Source organism: Anomaloglossus baeobatrachus, chromosome 2 (assembly GCF_048569485.1).
Source record: "Anomaloglossus baeobatrachus isolate aAnoBae1 chromosome 2, aAnoBae1.hap1, whole genome shotgun sequence".
NCBI classification, from domain to species: domain Eukaryota; kingdom Metazoa; phylum Chordata; class Amphibia; order Anura; family Aromobatidae; genus Anomaloglossus; species Anomaloglossus baeobatrachus.
In genome coordinates this window covers 99,258,199-99,279,971 of record NC_134354.1, presented here as the reverse complement: position 1 = coordinate 99,279,971, position 21,773 = coordinate 99,258,199, and the positions used below count along the sequence as shown (strand labels likewise).

Sequence of the window (21,773 nt, the reverse complement as noted above, 5' to 3'; positions counted from 1 at the left end):
TGTCACCACTAACCGGCTGCTACGAAAAGTTGGACTTGGCTCAATAGTTGCATGTATAGTATATTATTTTTTTGGCAGGACTTTGTAGATTCATAAGATGTATTGGAAGCTTTGATTGTGATCTATTTTGGTACAAACTTGTATGTGTATGCTCCTTTATTCTATGTAGACCCCATCTGCACCTTGTGGACCCCCATATCTCCGGACACAGCCTGTGTATTATAGTCCTATTCCTTCTTACCCACTGCCGAATGATATTAGCATTTATTTATACATTATTATCGCTGGTGAATTGTTTAGCAGCTCTGAATTATATACCCATGTGTGTTTTTATTTTCTTCTTTTGATATTTATGTATTGACTAGAAGGTGGCCCGATTCTACGCATCGGGTATTCTAGAATTTACGTATTGTGTAGTTCATGTATGATTTTTGTTATATATATAGATGTTGTTGTGTGTAGTTACCAAGTGTTTGTGTAGGGCGCTGTACATGTTCTGAGTGTCGCGGGGGGTGAGAGCGGTGTTGTATGTGTGTTGCGTGTGTTGCGTTGTTTGTGGAGCGCTGTGTGTCTGTAGCGTTGTGTGTGTGTGTGTGTGTGTTGTGCGGTTTGTGTGGGTGTGGTGTGTTTTGGGGGGAGGTATGTTTTGAGCAATGTGTGTGTTGTGCAGTATGTGCGTATATTTGTGTGTGCAGCGTTGTCTGTGTGTGTGGGTGTCTGTGTAGGGCGTTGTTTGTGATTCCTAGTGTGTGTGTGTTGTGCAGTGCGCGTGTGTGTGTGTGTTGGGGGGAGGTGTGCACCTCCCATCGTGCTCCATCCCCCATGCTGCGCACCCCCATCGTGCTGCATCCCCCATGCTGCGCACTCCCAAACGTGCTCCATCCGCCATGCTGCGCACTCCCAAACGTGGTCCATCCGCCATGCTGCGCACTCCCAAACGTGCTCCATCCGCCATACTGCGCACTCCCCATCGTGCTGCATCCCCCATGCTGCGCACTCCCAAACGTGCTCCATCCGCCATGCTGCGCACTCCCCATCGTGCTCTATCCGCCATGCTGCACACTCCCAAACGTGCTCCATCCGCCATGCTGCGCACTCCCAAACGTGCTCCATCCGCCATGCTGCGCACCCCCTATCATGCTCCATCCGCCATGCTGCGCACTCCCAAACGTGCTCCACCCGCCATGCTGCGCACTCCCAAACGTGCTCCATCCGCCATGCTGCGCACTCCCAAACGTGCTCCATCCGCCATGCTGCGCACTCCCAAACGTGCTCCATCCGCCATGCTGCGCACTCCCAAACGTGCTCCATCCGCCATGCTGCGCACTCCCAAACGTGCTCCATCCGCCATACTGCGCACTCCCCATCGTGCACCATCCGGCATGCTGCGCACTCCCAAACGTGCTCCATCCGCCATGCTGCGCACTCCCAAACGTGCTACATCCGCCATGCTGCGCACTTCCAAACGTGCTCCATCCGCCATGCTGCGCACTCCCAAACGTGCTCCATCCGCCATGCTGCGCGCTCCCAAACGTGGTCCATCCGCCATGCTGCGCACTCCCAAACGTGCTCCATCCGCCATGCTGCGCACTCCGAAACGTGCTCCATCCGCCATACTGCACACTCCCAAACGTGCTCCATCCGCCATACTGTGAACTCCCCATCGTGCTCTATCCGCCATGCTGCACACTCCCAAACGTGCTCCATCCGCCATGCTGCGCACTCCCAAACGTGCTCCATCCGCCATGCTGCGCACCCCCTATCATGCTCCATCCGCCATGCTGCGCACTCCCAAACGTGCTCCACCCGCCATGCTGCGCACTCCCAAACGTGCTCCATCCGCCATGCTGCGCACTCCCAAACGTGCTCCATCCGCCATGCTGCGCACTCGCAAACGTGGTCCATCCGCCATGCTGCGCACTCCCAAACGTGCTCCATCCGCCATGCTGCGCACTCCCAAACGTGCTCCATCCGCCATACTGCGCACTCCCCATCGTGCACCATCCGGCATGCTGCGCACTCCCAAACGTGCTCCATCCGCCATGCTGCGCACTCCCAAACGTGCTCCATCCGCCATGCTGCGCACTTCCAAACGTGCTCCATCCGCCATGCTGCGCACTCCCAAACGTGCTCCATCCGCCATGCTGCGCGCTCCCAAACGTGGTCCATCCGCCATGCTGCGCACTCCCAAACGTGCTCCATCCGCCATGCTGCGCACTCCGAAACGTGCTCCAACCGCCATACTGCGCACTCCCAAACGTGCTCCATCCGCCATACTGCGCACTCCCCATCGTGCACCATCCGGCATGCTGCGCACTCCCAAACATGCTCCATCCGTCATGCTGCGCACTCCCAAACGTGCTCCATCCGTCATGCTGCGCACTCCCAAACGTGCTCCATCCGCCATGCTGCGCACTCCCAAACGTGCTCCATCCGCCATGCTGCGCACCCCCCATCATGCTCCATCCGCTTAGGAGTGCGCAGCATGCCGGATGGTGCACGATGGGGAGTGCGCAGTATGGCGGATGGAGCACGTTTGGGAGTGCGCAGCATGGCGGATGGAGCACGTTTGGGAGTGCGCAGCATGGCGGATGGACCACGTTTGGGAGTGCGCAGCATGGCGGATGGACCACGTTTGGGAGTGCGCAGCATGGCGGATGGACCACGTTTGGGAGTGCGCAGCATGGGGGATGCAGCACGATGGGGAGTGCGCAGTATGGCGGATGGAGCACGTTTGCTCAGCCTCTCTCCTTCCAGCCTCCCTCAGCATCAGCCCCCCCCTCCCAGCCTTCCCCAAGATCAGCCTCTCTGCTCCCAGCCTCCTCCAGCACGCCGTGCTCCTCTGCCGACACTCACCCACACCCGATCGCATCCACTCACCCACACAACCGATCGCATCCACTCACCCACACAACCGATCGCATCCACTCACACACACAACCGATCGCATCCACTCACACACACACCCGATCGCATACACTCACACACACACCCGATCGCATACACTCACACACACACCCGATCGCATACACTCACACACACACCCGATCGCATACACTCACACACACACCCGATCGCATACACTCACACACACCCCCGATCGCATACACTCACACACACCCGATCGCATACACTCACACACACAGACACTGACGATATTGCACATACGCGCTGATACTCACAACATCCGGGGATATCACATGCTTCTGGCCATGTGATCCTCCGTCAGGTCCTGGAAGCTCACAGCACAATATCGCCGCCGAGAAGCAAGCGATATCCCAGGATGTTGTGAGTATGTGGATGCGATGTGATGTGTGTATGTGAGTGAGTGTGATCTGATTTGTGTGTGTGTGTGTGCTGTTATGTTATGTATGTTCTGCAGCTGCAGGACCTTGATGTGTGGATGCGATGTGATGTGTGTGTGAGTGTGAGCCGGTGTACACTGGTAACTATGATACACATCGGGTAACTAAGGGACCTTAGTTACCCGATGTGTATAATGGTTACCAGCTTTCACGGCCTCCGTTAAGATCCCAGCATCGCAAGGTTATGTGTGGCGCTGCCGGGATCCTGACGGAGCCGGTGTAGAAGCAAGCGATATCCCAGCATGTTGTGAGTGTGTGGATGTGATGTGTGAGAGTGAGTGTGAGAGTGAGTGTGATCTGATGTGTGTGTACTCACCTGGGAATCGGAGCCCCGTGTCAGTTGGGCCACAGCGAGCGTGCATTGCGTGAGGGGGCGGGGCCTGCAGAGAGCCGGGGCGAGAGGCCAATCCGTGTGGGGGGGCGGGGCCATGGCGAGCCCAGCGGCCAATCAGCTTTGTGTCACCGTAAGGACACAATTTCGGAGCATGACAGACAGACAGACAGATAGACAGACAGACAGACAGACAGACAGAATAAGGCAATTATATATATAGATGTTATCGTATGACTTATGGCCTAAACTGTGAAAGCCAGCAATCCTTTGTGGGAACGGGTTTTATTCTTTTTTTGCATCACTGGTCCATTTATACATGTTAATTATATGGATAGAGTCATGAATAAAATATTGTGGTTTCTGGATTGTTTAGGCATTATTTGCAATGTATTTGTGGCATCGCGCAGCTATTAATGGAGATAAGGGTAAATAAACAGAATCCAACTGAATACATTTAATTCAGTGAATCCATATTTGCAGTGTGGATGTGTTTCTTGACCTGATAGCCAGAACTTTTTAAAGGGAATCTGTCAGCAGGTTTTTGCTACCTCTTCTGAGAGCAGCATAATGTAGCAAAGAGGCCCTGAGTTCAGTGATGTATCACTTAGATTAGCGGCTGCAGCCGTTCTGACAGTGAAAGATTTGAAATTTTGTAAAGGGGGCTTTACAAGCAGCGACATCGCTAATGAGATGTTGTTGGGGTCACGGGATTCGTGACACACATCCGGCCTCGTTCGTACGTTTCACACGCAACGACGTCACTAACGACCACTAATGATCAAAATTACTCACCTAATCGTTGATCGTTGACACGTCGTTCTAATCCCAAATATCGTTGCTGTTGCAGGACGCAGGTTGTTCGTCGTTCCTGAGACAGCACACATCGCTACGTGTGACACCCCAGGAACGAGGAACAACCGCTTACCTGCGTCCTCCGGCAACGAGGTGGGCGTGTCTTTCTTTCGGCTGCTCTCCGCCCCTCCACCTCTATTGGACGGCTGCCGTGTGACGTCGCTGTGATGCTGCACGAACCGCTCCCTTAGAAAGGAGGCGGTTCGCCGGCCACAGCGACGTTGCTAGGCAGGTAAGTCTGTGTGACGGGTCCTAGCGATGTTGTGTGCCACGGGCAGCGATTTGCCCGTGACGCACAACAGACGGGGGCGGGTGCTTTTACCAGCGACATCGCTAGCAATGTCGCTGCGTGTAAAGCAGCCTTTAGTATGCAGCTGCCACCGCCCACACCAGGCTTTCAGTGTACATATACACAGAAGCTGCTAATCACAGATGGTGGTGGAGTAAAGGCCCAGTCACACACAACGACTTACCAGCGACCCCGAAAACGATGCGACCTGATGGGGATCGCTGGGAGGTCGCTGGTGAGATGTCACACAGTCAGACCTTACTAACGATGCAGTAACGATACAGGTCGCAGTAGCGACCTGTATAATGATCTCAGCAGTCACTGTGACCCTGTCACACAGTGTCAAACACAGCGATGTGTCCTTCCCAGCAGGACATCACCTTTGAAGAAAATGGCCTGGAACATTCTGCAACGACTAGCTATCGCACAGCAGGGGCCTGATTGCTGATGTCACACATAACGAGATCGCTAACGGGATCGCTACTGCGTCACAGAAACCGTGACTCAGCAGCGATCTCGCTAGCGATCTCGTTATGTGTGACTGTACCTTTAAGGTGGCTTTACACACTGCAACATCGCAAACGACATCGCTGTAACGTCACCGGTTTTGTGACGTAATAGCGACCTCCCCAGCGACATTGCAGTGTGTGAAACACATCAGCGACCTGGCCCCTGCTGTGAAGTTGCTGATCGCTACAAATCGTTCAGGACCATTCTTTGGTCCTTTGTTTCCCGCTGTGCAGCATAGTCTCAGTGTGTAAAGGGGACTTTAAAACACTGGAAACGAGTGATGTGTCACAATATCTGTCAATCACTATTCTCTGTCAGTCGGTCTCTCCCTCTCGGTCTCTATTCTCTCTCTGTCGGTCCGTCACTATCTCTGTTCCTCTCTCACAGTGTGTCGGTCATTTTCCCCTCCTCTCTCATACTCACCGATCCCCAGCACGGCATTCACACTGCTGCGGCAGCTTTTCCTCTTTTGAAAAAGCCGGCCGCTCATTAAACAATTTCGTATTCCCTACTTTCCCCGCCCACAGGCGACTATGATTGGTTGCAGTGAGACACGCCCCCACGCTGAGTGACAGGTGTCTCACTGCACCCAATCACAGCAGCCGGTGGGCGGGTCTATACTGTGCAATGAAATAAATAATTAAATAATTAAAAAAACGGCGTGCGGTTCCCCCCCAATTTTAATACCAGCCAGATAAAGCCATACGGCTGAAGGCTGGTATTCTCAGGATGGGGAGCTCCACGTTATGGGGAGCCCCCCAGCCTAACAATATCAGTCAGCAGCCGCCCAGAATTGCCGCATACATTATATGCGACAGTTCTGGGACTGTACCCGGCTCTTCCCGATTTGCCCTGGTGCGTTGGCAAATCGGGGTAATAAGGAGTTATTGGCATCCCATAGCTGCCAATAAGTCCTAGATTAATCATGTCAGGCGTCTCCCCGAGATTCCTTCCATGATTAATCTGTAAATTACAGTAAATAAACACACACACACCCGAAAAAATCCTTTATTAGAAATAAAAAACACAAACACATTCCCTCATCACCAATTTAATAAGCCCCAAAAAGCCCTCCTTGTCCGGCGTAATCCACGGACCTCCAGCGTCGCTTCCATCTCAGCTGCATGAAGGTGACCGGAGCTGCAGAAGACACAGCCGCTCCTGTCACCTCCACGCAGCTAATGAAGACAGCCGCGCGATCAGCTGAGCTGTCGCTGAGGTTACCCGCTGTCACTGGATCCAGCGGTGGATGCAGCGGTGGCCGCGGGTAACCTCAGTGACAGCTCAGCTGATCGCGCTACTCACCGCCGCTCCGGTCAGCTCCACGCAGCAACTGAGGTGAGTAGCGCGATCAGCTGAGCTGTCACTGAGGTTACCCGCGGCCACCGCTGCGGCCACCGCTGGATCCAGTGACAGCGGGTAACCTCAGCGACAGCTCAGCTGATCGCGCGGCTGTCTTCATTAGCTGCGTGGAGGTGACAGGAGCGGCTGTGTCTTCTGCAGCTCCGGTCACCTTCATGCAGCTGAGATGGAAGCGACGCTGGAGGTCCGTGGATTACGCCGGACAAGGAGGGCTTTTTGGGGCTTATTAAATTGGTGATGAGGGAATGTGTTTGTGTTTTTTATTTCTAATAAAGGCTTTTTTCAGTTGTGTGTGTTTATTTACTGTAATTTACAGATTAATCATGGAAGGAATCTCGGGGAGACGCCTGACATGATTAATCTAGGACTTATTGGCAGCTATGGGCTGCCAATAACTCCTTATTACCCCGATTTGCCAACGCACCAGGGCAAATCGGGAAGAGCCGGGTACTGGCCCAGAACAGTCGCATCTAATGTATGCGGCAATTCTGGCCGGCTGCTGACTGATATTGTTAGGCTGGGGGGCTCCCCATAACGTGGAGCTCCCCATCCTGAGAATACCAGCCTTCAGCCGTATGGCTTTATCTGGCTGGTATTAAAATTGGGGGGGACCGCACGCCGGTTTTCTTAATTATTTAATTATTTATTTCACTGCACAGTATAGACCCGCCCACCAGCTGCTGTGATTGGGTGCAGTGAGACACCTGTCACTCAGCGTGGGGGCGTGTCTCACTGCAACCAATCATAGTCGCCTGTGGGCGGGGAAAGTAGGGAATACGAAATTGTTTAATGAGCGGCCAGCTTTTTCAAAATAGTAAAAGCCGCCGCAGCAGTGTGAACGCCGTGCCGCGCCCGGGATCGGTGAGTATGAGAGAGGAGGGGAAAATGACCGACAGACTGTGAGAGAGGGACAGAGATAGTGACGGACCGACAGAGAGAGAATAGAGACCGAGAGGGAGAGACCGACTGACAGAGAATAGTGATTGACAGATATTGTGACACATCACTCGTTTCCAGTGTTTGACTACCTAGGTCGTTCTGCATGTCCGGGTCGCTGTTGCGTCGTTGGCCAGATTTGCCTGTTTGACAGCTCACCAGAGACTCACCAGAGACTTTGTAGCGATCCCGGCCAGGTTGGAATCGCTGGTGGGATCGCTGAAAGTCTCAGTGTGTAAAGGGGCCTTTTAAGCTGGGTTTACACGCTGCAACATCGCAAAGGACATCGCTGTAACGTCACCGGTTTGGTGACGCAATAGCGACCTCCCTAAGTCTCTGCTAAGTCTCTGGTGAGCGTTCAAACAGGCAAACCTGGCCAACAACTCAACAGCGATCCGGACCTGTCGCTGAAAAGGCTTCACACACTGAAACTTCATGCTGCACAGCGGGAAACAAAGGACCTAGGAATGGTCCTGAACGATTTGTAACGATTACAACTTCACAGCAGGGGCCGGGTCGCTGATAGGATTCACACACTGCAACATCGCAAACAACATCGCTATTGCGTCACAAAACCGGTGACGTTACAGCGATGTCGTTTGAGATGTTGCAGTGTGTAAACCCAGCTTTAGACTACAACTCAACTGCTGCTGAGACCCACTAATGATAGAGATAAGATGCTTAAGCTAACATTGCAGGTAAACAAAAACAGACTGTGGGATAACAGATGCAGGGGCTGATCAGTCTATTTTAACACTTGCAGCAAGCAGTCTTCATATTACATTGCAGAAATTTGCTGACAGTCCCTGGATATATTCACAATTGTCAAAACCAGTTCTATACATCTGAATAGGGGTATTAGTGGCATTCAGAAATTTCTACAAAAATCTGGCACATTTTACTATGCCCCAAATGGGGGCGGGGAGGGTCATGCTGAACATAATTAGGTACAATGGTGTTTCTGATTGCCGTGGTTCTTTCCAAGAAGCCAAATTGGCACTACAGATTGACACTTGATTATTGTTTAAAGGGGCTATTCGCCCTATTTATAATTGACAGGCTGCACACAAACATCAATATGTTAATAGGATTATACTTACTGATTTATATTAATATTTATATAGCACCAACATATTCCGCAGCCCTATACAATTCAGAGGGGACATATACAGACAATATCAGACATTACAGAGTAACACAACTCAACAGATACTGAGAGGAGTGAGGGCCCCGCTCACAAGATTATAATCTATGAGGAAATAGGGGAGGCACAAGAGGTGAATATTTATTTTATTTTACTCAGTTATATAGCGATATTAATCTACAGATGTGATCATCACTGTCCCCATTGAGGCTCACTATCTAAATTCCCTATCAGTATGTCTTTGGAGAGTGGGAGGAAACCCACGCAAAAACGGGGAGAACATACAACTCCTTCCAGATGTTAATGGTAAAATGTTCTTGTTTTGTATTGTCCAGTCATCAATATTATAGGGTCTACAAATAACTGCATGAGCCGGTCATCAGCCAGGTTGTTTACTGGTACAAAGGGCTATTAAGTGCGTGGAGGGTGTAAACAGATGATAAAAAAGACCAGATTTGGAAGAGCATTTTGTAACCTTGAAACTGGAATAGGTAGATGAGTGAGGTGAGGAGATAGACCAGTCTAAAGAAATGTTTTTAGGGCACGCCTAAAACTGTGGGTATTGTGAATGAAGCGAATTGTTCTTGCTAGTGCATTCCAGAGAATTGGCGCAGCTCAAGAGACATTTTGGAGACTGGAGCGGGAGGTTCGGATTATAAAGTATATAAATCTCAGGTCCTTAACAGAACAGAGGGCACGGGTGGGGTGACAGAGATGGGGGAGGAGATGTAGGACGGTGCAGAACTGTGGAGCGCTTTGTGGATTAGATTGAGACGTTTATATTGGATTTGTTAGCAGATGGGCAACAAGTGCAATGACTGGCACAGGGTAGAAGCATCGTTGTAGTGGCTGGAAAGAAATATGATCCTGTCTGCTGCTTTCAGGATGGGTTATAGAAGGGACGGTTTAGTAAGAGACCAATTAGTAGAGTGTTGCAATAGTCCAGTTGAGAATGAATCAGAGTGGCCATTTTTGCAGAGTTAACTGTAAGAAACAGTTGAATTCTAGAGATTCTTTGTAGTGGGAAGTGACCTGAGTGAGTGAGTGCTCGAATATGGGTCGGGAAGGAAAGATCTGGGTCAAATGAAACCCCAAGACAACGGGTGTGCCATTGGGGAGTGATGGCCAACCACACACACCAATGGCATTATCGGATCTATGAAGGTTACTACAGGGAGGAAACATGAGAAATCCACACATTGACTCCAGCTGTCTGTCTATATTCCCCCACGTGACCGCTGCAGCCAATCACTGAACACAGTGGACATGTATACCACAGAGGCCAGTTATTGTCAGCAGCATCACATGGGGTATATGGGCTGGGATGGATGCGTCAGTTTAAGCAGAAGATCAGATGGGAAGATTGGGGACACTATGCTGGAGAGTCAGAGATTAAATGGATGGATATGTTTTATTCACTTGTTTTATCAATGTTACTCCTGGTGTAGCTATTTGTGTAACCCTGATATGATATACACTTTTTACATCACCATTGACCAGACCGAGACCAAAAGATTGTCAGGCCACTCTAGGTCTGCATGCTATCAAGCTGGTGTATGCATGCTGTCTGGATGGCGTAGGTCTGCAGGCCGCGAGGGGCGGCCTAGGTCTGCAGGCCGCGAGGGGCGGCCTAGGTCTGCAGGCCGCGAGGGCCGGCCTAGGTCTGCAGGCCGCGAGGGCCAGCGTAGGTCTGCAGGCCGCGAGGGCCAGCGTAGGTCTGCAGGCCGCGAGGGCCAGCGTAGGTCTGCAGGCCGCAAGGGCCAGCGTAGGTCTGCAGGCCGCGAGGGCCGGCGTAGGTCTGCAGGCCGCGAGGGCCGGCGTAGGTCTGAAGGCCGCGAGGGCCGGCGTAGGTCTGCAGAGTACAGCTCATTGCAATCTTCTTTACGGAGGGCTGCAAAAAAAAAAATCCATTCTAGACAGTGTTTCTTTATTATTTTGCACTATAGCTCTATTACTGTATGCACTGATGCCACTGTTGGCTGCATACCGCCTGAGTGTATACGCTGACATTGACACATTGTGCTCTTAGTCACTCATTGTTCTGGACTTGTTCCTAAGTCTCTTGTCTCGGAGTAAGATTTCCTTTGCCAAAGTTGTAGACAGCGGCATATTTGGCAAGATGAGAAGTTGTAGAAGCGTTCATTCACAGATGCAATTCTATGGAGCTTTCTATGGAATGAGTGGTATTGGGTAGCACTGGCGTAATGCCGGCCATATGTACCCTTAGTTGGGTCACCCGGAGAACATCAGATTGTGTGATCGCCTCACTCATCGACTTGCAAGACTACAATGGCAGGTCAGGGATGTATTGGAAAAAACAATTATTGCAATATGGCAAATGATCGGTTGTAGTTAGCGCATCGTGCCACACACGTTACATCCACAGCTGAAAAATTCTTACGACCGATCACTGTTTCAAAGACTATGTTGTAGACGCTTGTGTATAATTTTAAAATGATGGTTGGTCAAAATCTGCTACTTTGGCCGACTTTTAGATCTCCGCGTCAAGTGACTCTAAACAGCACCTGCCTTTATTGGAGAATCTCAAGTTCAATCCTGATGTCCCTTTAAATGGAAAACTGCCAAAGACATTATCTATTAGGCCAGTGATAGTGGCTGAAATTAAAAAGCCATTTGTTTTAATGATAGAGTCTGGTGTCCGCAGGCGTCATTCTCCCAGTGAGCTTATCGATTTGTTGGCTGACACACTGGCGCTTCTGCTTACAAGACTTAACACGTTTGTGCAGACGCAGGATTCATTTCATTACAGTAAACAATACTGCTGGCACCGACGGGGGCAAATCGCTGAACAGACTTGTGCTTTCCAACAGGTACAATGGGAGGGGAGGATGTGACCGCAGCACAGTGGGCCAGTAATAGAGAGCAGCTGGCTAGTCTCTACCAGCAGGTGGTCTTCATCCATTGTGCCGGCTATTGCTGCCATGGAGACCCTCATACAATGATATCATCTTATCGAGGGGTTTCCCAGACACTGGGGGAGACAGCAGAGTAGTGGAGTTACTGCACACGACAATGCAGGCGAGCGGCAGCCTAGCACTGGTCTCGGATGCTGCGGTCCCCGGCAGGTGCCTAGAGGGAGCACAGGCTCTGGGTCGAGGACACAGCTAATTGCCATCTGCATCCAAGGGGAAAACCATCCGCCCATCTGTCAGTTTCAGGACCGAGCTTCCCCTAACCCACCCCCTTTCCACCTAACGCAGCCCCCTCCCCTGCATCTCTCAGTGTAAACAGAGAACTTCAGGGACACAAAGCATCAGCCCGCTCCCTCCGTTCATGAACGAGCTTGGATCTCTTTAGCATCCTTGGTACCAGGATCCTCCTTCTCTGGTACAATCTCTGCTGCTTGCCTGCTTTCCTGCTTTCTTCTCCTACCTGCTTTTTTCTTTACCCATATACCGTATTCCTTTCCTCTGCAAAGCTTTGGCCTGTCCCCTGCAGTGTTCTGTCCTCTGCGCTTTACCTATCGCTCCCTCTCTGAGACATGAACCGCTTGCTTCCCCAGGGGGCCGCCGTCCTGGCCTGAGCAGCTTCTCCATCAGTCTCTGATGAAATGCAGGTTGGGATCTGAAGGACTTCTTGAATGAGACACCATGGAGCCCGTGAGCCACCAAGGAATGCCTCGTCTCTCCTGGATAGATACCCTCTACAGCAGTAAGTGGCCGCTTTTATGGGGGGGATCTTCGCATCGATAATGCAGATGTATATTATTTTTCCCAAAAGCATCATTCATTCACTCACGTGTGGTATGACCGTGTAACGCATCACACTACATCTGCTCGGGTAGGAACCATATCTTCAAAAAAAGTCACTTGTCCTGATTTCTTGTTTAGCTCAGACTATCGTTGTTTTACAAATATATGTACGTATAGAGACGCACGTATATATTGGGAATTGAACCATTGACACCTATGTACAGCGTGCAGAGGATTCGTGAGCGCTACATATGTCTACTTTCATCACTGCATGTGCTGGTTGTATCAGGAGAGGTGCGATTTCCTGTAGTTTGTGACATTATTCTCGATACATATCTGTCTGGCGTTCTCGGCTTTTTATGGTTACTTTTCATCAGACGTGGCCTGCTTTAATATTTTGCACGCTCTACCTTTGTGCTGTGCAGCCGCTTTATTCATTTTCTGCACAAAACGCTCCCGGCTTCTTACTTCTCCCCCCTCCTTACGTGATCCTGTTCACATCTGGTATTCTGCGCTCATTTTCTCCCAGCTGGGGCTGGCATTGCTGCTCGGATGAGTCTGGTTTGGGATTGATCAGCTGTCTGCGCTGTCTAGATGTGTGGCAGATTCAGGCCCTTTGATTCTCATTTCCCTCCTGAATAAAAGAGGAGTACACTGCCTGTGTGTGCCTGTGTGTGTGTGTGTGTGTGTGTGTGTGTGTGTGTGTGCCTGTGCCTGTGTGTGTGTGTGTGTGTGTGTGTGCCTGTGTGTGTGTGTGCCTGTGTGTGTGCCTGTGTGTGTGCCTGTGTGTGTGTGTGTGTGTGTGTGTGTGTGTGTGTGTGTGCCTGTGCCTGTGTGTGTGTGTGTGTGTGTGTGTGCCTGTGCCTGTGTGTGTGTGTGTGTGTGTGTGTGCCTGTGTGTGTGTGTGCCTGTGTGTGTGCCTGTGTGTGTGTGTGCCTGTGTGTGTGTGTGCCTGTGTGTGTGTGTGCCTGTGTGTGCCTGTGTGTGTGCCTGTGTGTGTGTGCCTGTGTGTGCCTGTGTGTGTGTGTGTGCCTGTGTGTGTGTGTGCCTGTGTGTGTGTGTGCCTGTGTGTGTGTGTGCCTGTGTGTGTATGTGCGCCTGTGTGTGTGTGCCTGTGTGTGTGTGTGCCTGTGTGTGTGTGTGCCTATGTGTGTATGTGCGCCTGTGTATGTGTGTATGTGTGCCTGTGTTTGCGTGTGTGTGCCTGTGTATGTACGTCTGTGCATGTGTGTGTGTGCCTGTGTATGTACGTCTGTGCATGTGTGTGTGCGTGTGTGTGTGCCTGTGTGCGCGTGTGTGTGTGTGTGTTTGCGTGTGTGTGCCTGTGTTTGTGTGTGCCTGTGTGCGCACCGGTGTGTGTGCCTGTGTATGTACGTCTGTGCATGTGTGCGCGCGCCTGTGTGCGCCTGTGTGTGTGTGTGTGTGTGTGCCTGTGTGTGTGTGCCTGTGTGTGTTGTATACACCCATGTCGGTGCAAATGGTTAAAAACAGATTGCTGGAAGATGTCATTATTTGTCACTGCTATGTGTATACTCATCTAATTATTAGAATCTATTATATCCTTTATATAATACACATACATGAATACTGAATAAAATGCACACATTGAACATTGCACCATCTGCAGCTTTTCATATATAAAGTTGAAATTGTACAGAAATGGCTGCGACACCTTAGGTAGGACCAACATATGTTATCTTCTCCAGATTTATAATCATGGACGCATTGGTTCCAATGGGTTAATGTTCTAATATACAAGCGGGGCAGGGAACCCCAAAGACTATAATTGGGTAAATACTGGAGCTGTGACATTTCTGATTAGGATCCGCCTGAGACTGATGGGGTTAATCTATAACAGCTCGCCATGTTGAATATCAGAATATTGGAGGTGGCACTAATATTACTAATGTGAGGACGGTCTTGATGACCCAGGATGCAGTGTTTTTGCATTAGAGCCCACTGCCCTTTTTTTATGACTGACAGCAGAGTTTTCTGCCATGCTGCTGTCTGCGCAGGGGACCGGTAAGGGAGGGAACCGTTCTGCAAATGCAGCGTCTGAAAGCTGTAAAATTGCTGTATTGCGATTCTCAGTAAACACCAAATCACCTGGAAAATGTCACAGTGCCGTGTCTCCCGAACCTTCCACTGACGTACCTGTGTGTCAGTCATTGGCAGTCATGGCCGTGTTGTGCCGGTGCAGTCATGTATGTGTTACCGGTATATGGCTACTGATCGTGTATACATACATTAAGGACAATCTGGCTCAAGCATCTATGATTAGTTTTACTGTATAATTAGATTCTATTCCTGCCGTAAATCTAATCTGAGCTGTCAATCATGTATTTTGCATCTGTTAGTCATTACTTGTACGCTGCCAATCTATACTGTAGTGTGATTTCAGATAGGAAGGTGCCAGCACATACATCAAATGCATCTATAGGCCCCCATTTACCTGAAGGCTGAAAAGGGACCATTTTTGCCTCCGTCGGGCTGATATCTTAGTATACCGTTTTTTGTTCTGCTCTATCAGTCTGCTGCATTACTCCATTACTGAGGCTTCCAGAAGGAAAAGCATACAGCCTAGTATATGATCATGACATGGGAGCCTATACGGATAATATGGGTGATCAGAGCACAAGACCGCATCCGGCAGCTCGGGGGAGACGGCTTTAATTTTGCAGCCATTTGTACATTTTACCTCTATGGTCAGTCATTGATGGGGGTAAAAAAAATGTGCAAATGTCATTTTTAGGCTATGTGTGCACACAGAAGTTTTTTATTTCTCCAGTGAAAAACACGCATCCTCTGGCCAAATAACACGCACCCTCTGGCCAAAAAACACACCCCCTCTGGCCAAAAAACATGCACCCTCTGGCCAAAAAACACGCACCCTCTGGCCAAAAAACACACCCCCTCTGGCCAAAAAACACGCACCCTCTGGCCAAAAAACACGCACCCTCTGGCCAAAAAACACGCACCCTCTGGCCAAAAAACACGCACCCTCTGGCCAAAAAACACGCACCCTCTGGCCAAAAAACACGCACCCTCTGGCCAAAAAACACGCACCCTCTGGCCAAAAAATCGTACCCTCTGGCCAATAAACACACACCCTCTGGCCAAAAAATCGTACCCTCTGGCCGAAATACGCACCCTCTGGCCGAAATACGCACCCTCTGGCCGAAATACGCACCCTCTGGCCGAAATACGCACCCTCTGGCCAAAAAATCGTACCCTCTGGCCGAAATACGCACCCTCTGGCCGAAATACGCACCCTCTGGCCGAAATACGCATGCTGCTGCTTTTTGCTGCAGAAAAATTGCAGCAACACCTGTAAGGGAAATAAAAAGCAACGTGCGCACTGTATTTTGAATTTCTCATAGATTTGCCGGGGAAGGGCTGTAGGAAGTTTTTGAACAGAAACTGCACCAATTCTGCACCCAAAACCGCAGCAAATTTTCTGTAAAAACGCAGTGTGCGCACAGGGCCTTCTATATGTAAATATGGGTGAACCACGGTGCATAGGAAAAGTAAGGGATCCAGTAACTAGAGCATTCATTAAAAACATTCACATTATTCCAAAAATTTAAAAACTAGTTAGACATGACAAAATGATAAACAAATGCATGTCGGCAATGGTCCTTTACCCTTTGTATGAACCAGAGTATGTGATGTAAGGAAGGGGCAGACATGTTTCTGGACTTTTTGTTTTGTAATCTTACTTAGGAATGCTACAGTCGGCCTCTTCTTGGTCTAAAATTGCTGCTAAATCCCAGTCTCGTGCCTACGTTGGCATAATAAGGACAGGAATTGGCTGGAAGCGGCCGATCTCGTGACGCCACCCTTGCAGCCATGTCTACCAAGACTGGCGGGAAGCTGTGGAGAGGCGGGCGGTGCTGGGGCAGAAAGGGGTAATTACAGTGAATCTGTCATCAGGTTTTTGCTACCCCATCTGAGAGCAGCATAATGTAGAGACAGAGACCCTGATTCCAGTGATGTGTCACTTACTGAGCGGTTTGCTGTCATTTGGATAAAATCAATGTTTTCTCTGCTGCAGATCTATCTAGATATATAGATAGTATAGATGCTGCAGATCTAGTAGATATATAGAGCTCATGAATATGCTGGACTACCTGCAGCATACCAAGTAGTGCTCGAATTATAAAATCACTGATTATTCAGCAGTACATTATCAAAACTACACTAAGCAGCTCAATAAGTGACATATCACTGGAATCAGGATCTCTGCCCCTACATTATGCTGCTCTCAGATTAGGCGTCAAAACCTGGTGACAGATTCCCTTCAATGATTTATTATTCTGAAGTAGATTAGGCTTTTGGACTTTAAAAAGGGTTGTCCACCTTTGGGGAACAGTTGTGGAGTTTCTGCTGTTATGCATATATTTGGAACTAAAATTTTTTTTTTTTTTGTGCAATTAAGTTACATTAAAAATTTTGGTAAGGAAGGAAAAAAACAGAGGTGCTGCCTTGTGTGAATCAGCAGGGGACACTGGGAATGGACGGACCATGCAGAGGCTCGCCGGGATGGGCTGTGCTGTGCAGGCACAGCTCTGGGGTGGCTAGGAAGGGGCTGCAGTACTGTCGATCCCCACCAGGTGATATAACATATATAGTCAGAGGAAGAAAATGTCAGCGCATCCATGTCTCCCTTTTTCTTCCTTTTGGCTATGCATTAAAAATTTGCATCATTTTGCTCTTACAGACTCTTTTTCTGCACATTCATCTGTGTTGTGGTCGGTAGACAGATGAGCTAAGAAGAGGTCCGAGAAAGACAAACTCCTATTGGACGGCTAGAACCCGCTCGCTGATGGTTACTCAGTAACTCCGTCTGCATCTGGCAATAGAGATTGGAACACAGAAGCTACAGGAGACAAACTGGGCCAAATTTAATGAAACCAAATTCCAAAAATGATTTTTCAGCCTAAATACGCGCATTTACTTAACAAAGTCCCCAAAAGTGGACAACCCCTTTAAATTTTAAAACTGGAAAATGTCTCATCCAGACCGATTTTAAAGACTGGTACATTTTAGCATCTGTATTACGGACACAAGTGTCAGCCTGACCATGAGCGTGATCAGTCATACTAAGGCTATGTGCCCAGGAAAAGCCACTTCTGGACGACCAGCTTGGCTGATGGTTTTGCCATATTTTTTGCGGCGTCTCCTCCACTGGTGTCTTTTCCTCTGCACTGAGAAGAATGAACATATCACTTCTATTAACCGCTTAAGGTTTTCCACCGATACTGCCATCAGGAGGCGGTGGTCATGTGACCATAAGAATGCGTTTTGGATACCTCCAGCCACATTCCTACTGGACTGTATCCAGCTCAATACACTTGCATTGAGCAAGGCCAGATACAGTCTAGTCTGTACGTGATCGCAAGTATGCAAATCACATACTTGTGGTTACACACCCAGCGCCGGCACTGGAGAATCCTCACGGCACGCAGTGCGCGGGAAGTGACGATTCACAAGTCTGCAGTTGCAAAGAGTGACTGCAGACTTGAAGCTTTAAAGGGAACCTGTCACCAGGTTTTTGCCACCTAATCTGAGAGCAGCATAATGTAGGGGCACAGATCTTGATTCCAGCGATGTGTCACTTACTTGGCTGCTTAGTGTAGTTTTGATAACATCACTGTTTAATCAGCAGGAGATTATCATTAGAGGACTACTTGTCGTGCTGCTGGTAGTCCAGCATATTCATGAGCTCTGTATAAGGCCAGAGTCAGACTTGCGAGTGACTCGGCGAGTCTTGCATCGGCATCACCCGATACGGCTGCATACTCTCCGGACAGGAGCATCTCAGCTGCATAGAAATACATATAGCCAACCCGCTGCTGTCAGGAGAGTGTGCGGCCGTGCCGGATGATGCCGATGCAAGACTTGCCGAGTCACTCTGGCCTTACTGCTAGATCTGCAGCAGAGGAAACATTGATTTTATCAAAATGACAGCAAACAGCTCAGTAAGTGACACATCGCTGGAATCAGGGTCTCTGTCTCTACATTATGCTGCTCTCAGATGGAGGCGCAAAAAGCCGGTGACAGATTATAGAGAATATATATCTAAGTTTTTGCCACCTAAACTGAGAGCAGCATGATACAGTTGCAAAAGACCCAGATTCCAGCAGTTTTTTACTGAGCTGTATGCACTAGTTTTATAAAATCACTTTTGTCACCAGGAGATTCACTGCAAGACTAGTAATTTTGCTGCCATGTTATTCTCCATATTAATGAGCTCTGTACAACCCCTACCACTGATTGGCAGCTGTGTACACTGTGCATAGGCATTCAGAGAACTGTGATCTGCAGGAAAAGAAACAGATTTTATTTAGCCTAGTAAAGTGATAAATCGCTGGAATCAGGGTCTCTGCCCTGAATTTATGCTGCTCTCAGGTGGTGTAGCAAAATCCAGGTAACAGATTCCCTTTAATAGGTAGATGTCGTAATGCCACTCAACTTACGCAGACCTTACATATCCTTGGTTACCCTGCAACAGGCGTTTTAATTTTAGAACTGGTTTCTGTACCTTTCTAATGCGGGCTTCACACGGTACGATCTATCGTGCGATTGCACGAGCGATCATACCCGCCCCCGTCGTTTGTGCGTCACGGGCAATTAGTTGCCCGTGGCGCACAGTCGTTAAACCCCCGTCACACGTACTTACCTGCTGAGCGAAGTCGCTGTGGGCGGCGAACATCCACTTCCTGGAGTGGGAGGGACGTTCGGCGTCACACAGCGGCCGGCCAATAGAAGCGGAGGGGCGGAAATGAGCGGGACGTAAACATCCCGCCCACCTCCTTCCTTCCGCATTGCCGGCGGGAGTCGCAGGACGCAGGTAAGGCTGCTTTCACACATCCGTTTTTTCCCCCATAGGCTTTCATTAGCGCCGGATGGGCTTGCGTTTCATCCGTTTTCATCTGGCAAAATTTACTTGTCCGGCGGCCAGATGAAATGTTGAAGTGAACGTTTTTGTGTCTGGCAAAAAAACGGATCGCGCCGTACAGCCTGTTTTATAATGGAAGCCTATGGACGCCGGATCCGGTGTAATGCGTCAAAAAAACGGATCCGGCCACTGGATCCGTTTTTCTGAACTGAGCATGCTCAGAATCACACCAGATCTGTCAAAAAACTGAAGGAACTGATCCTTTTTGTCGCTGGATCTGTCACATCAGTTTTTTCGTCGGGTCATGCCTGATGCCAAAAAACTGATGTGTGAAAGCAGCCTTCATCGTTCCCGGGGTGTCACACGGAGCGATGTGTGCTGCCCCGGGTACGATGAACAACCGGCACCATTAAAAATAAACAATTTTTTAAAAATAAGCGACGTGTACACGACTCACGATTTGTGAGCGATTCTGCGTCGCTCAGAGGTGTCACACGAAACGATGTCGCAAGCGATGCCGTATGTGCGTCACGAAAACCGTGACCCCAACGATGCATCGCACGATAGCTCGTCTCGTGTGACGCCCGCATTAGACTTTTATTTTTATTTTAAAAACTGGTGCTATTATACCGCAGCCAAAGGGTTACAGAGTTAGAAAACTATGGATGATTTTTAGCAGAATCTGCACCACCAGCCATTGAAGCCAGTGGGAACCGCTGCAATGGTGATTGATGCTTTCTGTATATGGCAGTGGTATCTGCAGGCCCGGATGGAGAAAGGCCACAGATATGAGATCAGACTGATTTTGTTCTTTTCATACATCTCATAGGTTAGCACACTGCAGGGGTGTAAATATATGATCAGTGACTAGAATCAGTGTGCTCTGACATCAATTCAATATGTGTTGTCTCCTTAAAGGAGAATCCTGATAAAAGATGATTTTCAGACTATAAATATTAACTGCTAGATCTGCAGCAGTGGAAACAGTGATTTTATCAAAATGACAGCAAACAGCTCAGTAAGTGACACATCGCTGGAATCAGGGTCTCTGTCTCTACATTATGCTGCTCTCAGATGGGGGAGCAAAAACCTGCTGACAGATTCCCTTTAATGTTTCTTTGATGCGATTTCTTTCTGTAGAGAATTTAATGACATATATACTCCTTTCCAGCCTCAATCCACGGTTTTAGTGAGCCACGGTTTGTGTGGACTTGAGTAGAAAGTGAATCTCCTGTGTCCTTGGGTGCAAGTTGTCACCAGTTTCCGGGGCGTTTGCCGATGGTATTCCAGACTTTTACTGGTTTGGGGATCTGACAGAACACATGCCATGCTGTACAGTAAACTGCCATTAAATGTAAACTTGGGAATGACCGTGAATGACCCGTGCTGGCTCAGTGCCGAGCCTGGCGCTTGCGTAATCCTTAAATCAGTAGGATTTAATAGTGAGATGCAGCTAATAGCTGATAATCCGCTCTATACAGTGGGGAATCCCCATGGGTGGAGGCTTCCCTGGCATTAGTCTATATGCCGGTGTATTCTCCGCACTGATGCTCGTCAGTCATCCTCACAGCAGTGCCACTAAGTGCCAGTCTACATTGGGGCCGATCATCAGCAACATTAAGTGGCTCATATTAATGCACTTTCTGAGGGCTTGAGCCTTTTAAACTCATCCTGCAGGAAATGTTGATGAAGGGCATCTATATCTGAAGATCAGCGGAGACGACCGGAAAGAGATCTATATTTTATATCAGTCGAAATAATAACAGCGCATTGGCAGAAATCTCTGCGGATGTCCAACTATAAAAACGATTCAAAACTGGTAAATTATTGTGTTGAGAGCTTCTGTTTTTCAATTATGTTTTCTGTTGTGGATTTTACTCCATTTTGAACCAAAGAAACAGGCTTCATCTTCTACATTGCAAAGTGTAATGTCACAATTCTCTGTGCAGAGCATCTCACAGACTTGGAGATATTCTGCGGCGCTTACTGATCTGGCAGTGTGTCCATTCCTTTGTGCAGAGCATCTTGCCTTTGGAATTGCTCTGCGGCGCTATCCTTGATTATGAACCAGCAGCTTGGTTACTACACAGGATTCCATGCTGGTTCTGAGAGGTGCTGGTTACCCCTCTTTCAGACATCCGTATTATGGCATCAGTCACAATCAGTCGAAATGGGAAAAAACGGATCCAGTGCTAGATCCTTTTTTTCTTTATCGTTCCTTTGGGAGACCCAGACCATGGGTGTTTAGCTTCTACCTCTGGAGGACACACAAAGTACTACACTTAAAAGTGTAGCTCCTCCCCCTGAGCTTATACACCCCCTGGTGAGCAGACCCAGCTAGTTTATCGCTTTGTGTTCAGGAGGCAT

The 21,773-nt window shown here is 49.1% G+C and overlaps 1 protein-coding gene across 4 annotated transcripts in view; it reads left to right on the top strand.

Moving 5' to 3' along the window:
- The window catches only part of ABR (ABR activator of RhoGEF and GTPase), a 551,973-nt gene that overhangs the window by 102,362 nt on the left and 427,838 nt on the right, over positions 1-21,773 (top strand). The window contains exons 1-2 of one of the 4 annotated variants that reach the window (XM_075335218.1): positions 11,609-11,623; positions 12,316-12,464. The exons of 1 other annotated variant lie outside the window; for it this stretch is intronic. In XM_075335218.1, coding sequence (XP_075191333.1) covers positions 12,404-12,464 — 61 coding nt within the window. In that variant the 5' untranslated portion in view covers positions 11,609-11,623; positions 12,316-12,403. Of the gene's footprint in view, positions 1-11,608; positions 11,624-11,857; positions 12,465-21,773 lie in introns of those variants that run through there. 2 more of the 4 variants (XM_075335216.1, XM_075335217.1) reach the window with 2 other exon arrangements.